Raw genomic sequence first — 7,462 nt, 5'->3', positions numbered from 1 at the left:
ATTTGTTCTCACTCCTTTCATCTTTCCTGCCTGACTTTGGATTAAAGGACTTTTTCCAAACATCTGTCTTATCTCCTTTATTGGCTTGCTTACCAGTTTTCCCACGGACGTTCCGTGTCCATGGAAGGATCCAGCCCCTCCGGCTGAGCAGCTCCGAGGGCCCCCAAGCCCCGTGGCTTTGGGATGGCCAGCGCACACCCCGTATTTCTCCATCTGCCTTCCAAGTGCCGTTGGGGCCCCATGCACAGCAACAGGGCAGGGCACACTCCCATTTCCAAGCTCTGTGTCCACAGATGTCAAAACTAAACTCCTATTACTTCTGCTTTCAAGAGTCTACTGTTTGTTTCTTTAATATAGGTACATGTGTCACTATGCAGAATGACACCACATGCCTCTTTAGAAGCAATTTTTAAAAAATTAAAAAAATTTAGAAGCAATTTTTAAAAATTTTCTTATTTGCTATTCTAGAGAGCGAGACTATGCATATGTGTGAGCAGGGGGCAGGGCAGAGAGTGACTCTCCAGCAGACCCCCTGCTGAATGTGGACCCTTATATGGGAATCAATCCCAGGACCCTGAGGTCACGATCTGAGCCAAACCAAGAATCAGCCACATAACCCACTGTGCCCCTGACCTGACTTTAACCATTTCTAAGTGTGCAGCTCAGTGGCTCTACATGCAGCAAGTTGCTGTTGTACGGCTCTCACCACCACCACCCACCTTCCCAAACTGTCCCAGTGAAGCCCTGACCACCCCCCACCTCCCACCGCAGCCCCTGGTGCACCCCCATCCTACTGTGTCCATGAATCGGACTCTACGAGGGACAGCATGAGGGATCACAGGATTGGTCCTCCCATGCCCGGGTCATGTCATGGGCCCCACATGCTCACAGTCCATCCAGGCCACAGCAGGGGTCAGGGCCTCCTTCCCCGAGGCTAGATACCCCCCTGCGGCCCAGACAGGCCGGTCTGCTGACCCCCTGGCCTGTCGATGGACACACAGGCTGTTCCCCTCTTCTGGCCACGGGGACTCACACCGCAGCGAGCACGGGAGTGTACACATCTTTCGTGTTCCTTCTCAGTTCTTTTGGGTAAACACACAGTGGAGGGCTGGCTGCATCATACAAGATTGCTATTTTTAACTTTTTGAGGAACCACCACACTGTTTTCCACAGTGGTCAGACCATCTTACGCTCCCAACAGTGCACAAGGCTTCCAGTTTCTCGGCATCCTCGCCAACCCTTGTTTTCTTACTAATGGCCATCCTGATGGGTGGGAGGTGGTGTCTCCTTGCGCTTTTGATTTGCATTTCCCAAATGACCAGCGTGATGTGCTTTATTTGGGCCATGGCCTGTAGGTGACGCCTGGAGAGAGGTCTCAGGGCTTCTGCAGGAAGCCAGACGAGAGGAGGTGGTCCCATGATGAGGACTGATGGACAGCTGTTCCCCTTGCCCCGATGGCACATCAGCCTCTTCTGTGTGTGGCCCTTCCCATCTGAACTTTGGTGGTTTTGATGCTTCACCCACAGTAGCAAGTCACAGCCTGGGCCCTGCTCCAGCCTGCCACCCTGTGTCCTCTAAGAATCATACCCCACTATCCCTGGACATATCTGCCCTGCAGGGGACCCCATGTGTGGGGACCAGGATGGAGGGACCAGGAGAGGGAGACCCACAGGCTGCTTGTGTGACCTCCCCTGGCTTCCTCTCCTGTCTTCCTGGCCACCCTACTGCTGCTCCTGTCAACTCCCCTCCCTTCAGGCCACTGCCCCAAATGCATTGAGGACATGGTGCAGCTGGCTACCCCTCCCTGGAGAACAGGGACCGTCCGGTCACCTGGAGCCAGGCCACGCAGGCATCTGAAAAACCAAGTGGACACCCAGATGGGGGCACGTAGTGGTGGCATTTCAGGGGCAGTGTGGGACATCACATCCCGTCCCGCCCCAGCTGCTCTGGCACCATGGTTCTGCACTCTGGCGTCAGAAAGCCTGGATCCAAATGCTCTCTCGTCATCACTGGCTGGAGGGGCTGCAGTAGCTTGACTGTGGATGCCCGTTTCCATTTCCCATCTATACACCCCACAGGAAGCCCAGGGGGCCAGCACACCACCTGTGGGGCGCTGCTCCAGGAGGCCACGCCCCCAAACCGGTAACTGAGTCCTCTCGTCCAAATATAAAAGGTTTATTCACTTCTGCCCTCGGTACAAAATATAAAACAGACCCCCACCCCCCACAGTTCTACGGCATCGACACCGGTGCAGTCCGTCCGGGAAGGCCAGCCCTCAGGCCTCGAACATGGCGCAGCTGGCACAGAGCACCGACTCGTGAACGTCACCACAGCTGCAATGTCACAGGGAAGAGAGAAAACGGCTTTTAGGGGCTCAGTTGTGTCCGCCGGGATTGGTATGTTGTGGTGCTGACCCCAGTCCCTTGACTGTATCTGGGGACGGAGCCGTGAGCCGCAGGCAGATCTAGCTAAGCCAGGGCCACACCGCAGGCGGGTGGGCCCTAACCCCACACGCGAAGTTACCGCCCACTGCTGTCTGTCACAGCAGCCCTACTGGACTGAGAGCCGACGGCCCACCTGTGGCCCCCCACACGGGAACCTCCCGGCATCCAGTTAGAATTTACTGGACCACAGTAGTTTAGCAAATCACAGAGGAGGGTCCTTAGGAGAGACCACGAAAAGACAAGAAAATTGGAAAGAGGCCTCAGTCTGAGATGCGCCATCAAGAAGGCAGCGCAGCTTGCCACCAGGAGGGGAGGGGAGACGGTAAGCCTGTGGCCCACAGCACCGCAGCACCGGACGTGCCACAGGTGACCAGCTGTGGGCAGGACGCCGATGGCCGCAGGGCTACTTTTTAGTGGAAGCAGAGCCTGGCACAGCTCCCAGCTCCGTGGCCCCGGATACCAGGACCCAAAGGGGCTGCCCCTGAAAGGGAGGGAGCAGCAGGCCCAGGCCGCCTTCTAAACCTGGGATGCCACCTCAGCCCTGGGACCTGGAGCCTGGAGCAGGGAGCCCGTCCCCTGGCCGTAGCTCTAAGAAATGGACACTCCCTCCCCCATCACAGGGTGAACTCCGTAGGTAGCTGGGGAAGAGGAAGCAGGAGATAAAGGCCAGGAGGACACCGTCAGGACAGGAGGAAGGCTGCCACACATGGAGGGGTAGGGGGAGGGCTCCAGGAACTCCTCCCTAAACCTGAACGCTGCCCAACTGGGTCCCTCCCCAGGGAAATGGCCTGGAGGCGCGGGGGCCCAGCCCTCTTCAGTCTGCACAGAGACAGGAAGGTAAAAATAAGCTCGCAGAAGCAAAGGGAAGAGTATTCCACATGCATAACTGGCCAACATACAACCCAAACAGGACAGCAGGGGTTCCCAGGACCCACCCCGCCCCTGGCTTTCCCAGGCTCCGCCGGCTGGCCCACCTGAGGTGGGCTTCTGCCTTCCACGCTTGGCTTTAGGCTGCTGTGACTAAACTAGTGTGAGGTCCGCACAACCAGCTCCAAGTCTGCGTGGGGGCCTCGTCTTGCACTCCCAGCCGGCACCAAAAGTGGCCACTGGGGTGGGAATGGTACCTGGTGCCTCTCAAGCAGGCGCGGGATCCAGACAGCGGAGGCAGACACGCGCACTCAAGTAACACACTAAGCAGACGGTCCGTTCTGGCTCGAGACAGCCCGCACCCAGCCACACACATACAGGCCTGCGCCTGCTCCCCACCCCCACCCCCACCCCTGCTTCCTGCACTGGCGAGCAGACCAACAGGAAAAACCATGTGACGCAGTCCTTACGTCGGAGCCTGAAAGATCAGATCACGAAGTTACTGAGACAGAAGACTATGAGCAAAGCAGAAGTGGCAGCCTATGTGATCTGCAGTTCTGTGACAAAAGCTCAGTCTTCAGAAAAACTTAAAAAACCAGGCAAAGCAGTTATTGGCACCACCGCGTCCCCAGGGGCAGTGCCAGACGGCCGCTCTCCCAACCTCCAGGCCTCAACGTCACGGGGGTGCTCAAGTGCCTGTGCGGGCACCCCACGGTCAACCACTTACTCCACAAGGGCACACAGGGCGCAGGCCACGCCCCCGCAGCTGGAGCAGACGTGCACACACCGCCCGCAGAGGGCACGCTCACACTGGCCACACGCTGCCTTCCCGTCCACGGCTCGCACGCACGAGGAGCAGGCTCTGGTCGCTGCCCCGGAGGGGTCTGTAAGAACGAAACGCCATCCGTCAGCCCTGCAGGGATCTGAAGTGCTGGAGGCTGTGGGGCCACCGACAACCCCTGACCGGACTCCCTGCAAGCGGGTCCTCCTGACACCCCACGAGAAAGCACGGCCCACAGACCCTTGTTCACTAGGGAGACCCCAAGTGCCTGGGAGCATGTTACAGGGCTGGTTCCATGACTCTGGGTTGAGTGCTCCTTCCATTCTCGCTATTCAAATGTCGGTACTGGAAGGATCGGTTCTTCCCCACTGTGGCTTGTATGAGAACTCTTGTGGCCCCCGTCTCGTGTGTCCAGCACCCGTGTCTCAAAGTGTGGCCCTGCATCACTGGTTAACAGAGCTCCTGGGCCCGAGTCCAGGCCTTGGGGAGGGGGGCAGCAGGGACTATGGCTCTTAACCAGCAACAAAGGTGGTCGTCTGAGCTGCACACCACACAGGCGCCGGACCGGCGGAGCCACCCAGCTGAGACTCTGGGTCTTGCTGCAAGTGGATCCTGATCCCCCAGCTAAAAGCTGCTTCACAACCTGCAGGCTTGCATATCAGCCGGGGGTGGATGGGGGTTAGAACCTCCTAAGGTCGGGAGCCTCCTGGTGCTCACCAGCTCCTCAGACCCCAGGGCCAGCTCTTGCCCCTGCAGGGAGGGGAGGAGAAGCTCCCAGGCAGACAGTGTCAGGAGTCAAGTGCTCAGATCCACCCTTAGCGCATGGCTGGGCAAGTGCCTGCTGTTGGCCTCACTCACCAGCTTCAGAGGCCTGGGCTTGGCTCCTGGTCAGTCGGCCATCTGGTCCAATCAGCATCTGCCCACGGGCTGCCCGAAGGGCCTCTGTGGGGCCGGGCTTTGGGGACTCCGGCAGGTCAACAATGGCACAGCCTTCCTCCCACAAGTGGTCCATGTAGGCCTGGGCCCCTCGAAAAAGGAGTTGCTTGGTTTTCTCTGAGGAAGAGAAATCAGTCCCAGTGTTCACAGCCCTGCAACGTGGAAGCCCTGGCACTGCCCCCTCATCCTGCCAGCTGCCGTGGCCAGGCCTCCTTTGTGCTGTCATCCAGCCGCCCCGGCCCAGGATGCTCCCTGGTGAGCTGGGGACCACTGGGTCCGCTCGCCCTTCCTTACCAGGGCTCAGCGGCCACCTCCGCCAGGATGATCCTGCACCACGCAGCCCAACCCAGGCTCCCTCTCATGACCTTCCATGCGGCTTTCCCCACAAGTGGCCTCATGTCACTGCTGTTTCTCTCCTGCCCGGCACCCTGCAAGCCGGCTGGTGTATAGCACAGAGGACGCTCTGGGCTTCAGATCACTCATTCACACCCAGCGGCTCAGAGCTGGGCCGACAGCCCCGGCCAGCGTGCACCCCCTTCACCTACTACAGAGCACGACAGAAACCGGCTCCTGACAAAGCGCTCCTGGAGCTCCGCAGACGCCTGTGGGCCCGGGACACTCCCACCTGAGAGCCGAAGTGGTGGCTCGGCACCAGCAGCAGAGGCTCTCCGCGCGCCACACGTCCGTCATCGGGGGCTTTCGCAAGATCAAACGCCCAACTCCAGCCCCCAGATGCTCTGTGATTCCTGCCTCGTCCCCACGGGGCCAGGCCCAACAGGCCCTGGAAGCCGTTGGCTCCGTGTGACGTGGACGGTGACTCAAATGGGCGGCTGGTGAGCCCTGCCCCACGCAGCTCCTCCTCACCTTGTCCCGGGATCCCGCGGCCCGGAGGTGGCCTGGGGTGACTGCCCGGCTGGAACGCCCAGGACCTCAAGGCAGCGGGAAAGAGCTGCCGGACTGTCCCCCGCTTGCAGGTAAGCTGCCTGCCTGCCTGCCTGCCCTGACCGGGTCGGCCCCAGGCTGCGCTCAGCTTTATCACTCGAGGGCTCAGAAAGCCTCGTCTGCGACCCAGGGCTGCTCGGGAGGGCCGGGGACAGCGGGAGAGGGCGACCCCGGAGCCTCACCTCGGCAGCTCCGGGTACTCGCCGGCGCGGCCCGGCGCCCGCAGCCCCCGCAGCCGGGCCCCCTCCTCCCCCTCCCCGGGGCCTGCAGCGGGGCCGACGCGGGGCCGGGGCGACGCCGCCGGCTCGGGCCCCCGCGGGCGGGAGGGCGCCCCGCACTCACCGAAGACCTCCCGCGAGTGCTGGTCGCCGCACACGCCGCGGCTCAGCTCCCTCTGACCCACGCGGACCTTCAGCTGCAGGGGGGCCGCGTCCGCGAACGGACAGCCCCGCTTGGGCATGGCCGCCGGCCCGGAGCGGCGCAGCTCCGCCGCGCGCCTCGCCGCCACCCGTGACGTCACAGCCGCGCGCCAACGCGGCGCGGCGCGGGATAGGCCGGCGGCGAGGAAGGGGGCGGAGCTCGGCGGCGGCGCGGCGCGGGATAGGCTGGGGGAGAGGACGGGGGCGGGGCCCGGCTGCGCGGGAAACGCCGAAGGCCAGGGCGGGGGGGGGGGGTCCGACGGCGGCGCGGGACGCACGGAAGGCAGCGGCGTGGGGAGAGAGGCTCGGAGGGTGCGCCGCACTGGCAGGCCGGGGGCGGGGCTCGAGCGCGGCGCCGGATAGGCCGAGCGTAGCTTGGAGGCGGGGCCGGCGAGCCGGGGGCGGGCCTTGTGTAAAGCGCGCCGCGGGATAGGCCGCGGTGGAATGGGCGGGGCCAGGGCGGGGGCGGGCCGCGGCGCGGGATTGGCCCAGCGTAGGTTGGAGGCGGGGCCTACGCGCCGAGGGCGGGCCTTGCGTAAAGCGCGCCGCGGGATAGGCCGCGGTGGAGTGGGCGGGGCCGCGGCGGGCCGCGCGGGAGGGGCGGGGCTGCTCGGGGTTTGGCGCGGGGCGGAGCCGACGCGAGGGTTGACACTGGTTCCCCGCCGTCGTCCAAGCCGCCGGCGCCGGAGGAGGATTCGCGCTCTCCGAGATGCGAGGTCGGAGGAGCTCCTCGTCGTCACGGAAGTGGGCGTGCCGGTCGGCCGCGTTTCCGGGGCAGCGACGTCACTTCCGGCCGGCGGAGGGCGGCCCCTGCGGGGTGTGGGCCTCGTGGTGCGGGGCTCGGGACGTTCTCTGCGGGCGCGTGGCCGCGCTTGGAGCCGCTTCGGGGCCTCCGAGGACGCACGCGGGGCCGAGTGGGTGTCGGGGGGCCGGCGCGCCTCATGCCCACCTGCCGGCAGCGCCCGGGCCGGGGTCACGGCCGGGGTCACGACCGAGGTCACGGCGGGGGTCGCGGAGGGGGGGGACTGAGGCTGGCGACTCGGAGGGAGGGAGGGAGGGAGCGTCCGCACCGC

The 7,462-nt window shown here is 63.3% G+C and overlaps 1 protein-coding gene across 1 annotated transcript; it reads right to left on the bottom strand.

Annotated features, from left to right (window-relative positions):
• Positions 1-2,159: 2,159 nt before the first annotated feature.
• SIVA1 (SIVA1 apoptosis inducing factor) lies at positions 2,160-6,482 on the bottom strand. The gene is made up of 4 exons (XM_038545913.1): positions 6,313-6,482; positions 4,951-5,145; positions 4,039-4,195; positions 2,160-2,333 (listed from the first exon to the last, which is right to left on the bottom strand). Exons 1-4 carry the CDS (start codon positions 6,428-6,430, stop codon positions 2,276-2,278), a joined length of 528 nt encoding a protein of 175 aa, XP_038401841.1. The 5' UTR covers positions 6,431-6,482; the 3' UTR covers positions 2,160-2,275.
• Between the last annotated feature and the right edge of the window lie 980 nt (positions 6,483-7,462).

Source organism: Canis lupus, chromosome 8 (assembly GCF_011100685.1).
Source record: "Canis lupus familiaris isolate Mischka breed German Shepherd chromosome 8, alternate assembly UU_Cfam_GSD_1.0, whole genome shotgun sequence".
NCBI lineage: Eukaryota > Metazoa > Chordata > Mammalia > Carnivora > Canidae > Canis > Canis lupus.
This window is presented reverse-complemented; position numbering and strand designations above follow the sequence as displayed.

Coding starts and splice junctions, on each gene's coding strand:
- SIVA1 (XM_038545913.1), bottom strand. CDS start 6,430: ATGCCCAAGCGGGGCTGTCCGTTCGCGGACGCGGCCCCCCTGCAGCTG. Junction 5,146..6,312: donor GCACTCGCGGGAGGTCTTCG/GTGAGTGCGGGG, acceptor TCTCTTCCTCAG/AGAAAACCAAGCAACTCCTT. Junction 2,334..4,038: donor GCCCTGTGTGCCCTTGTGGA/GTAAGTGGTTGA, acceptor GTGACATTGCAG/CTGTGGTGACGTTCACGAGT.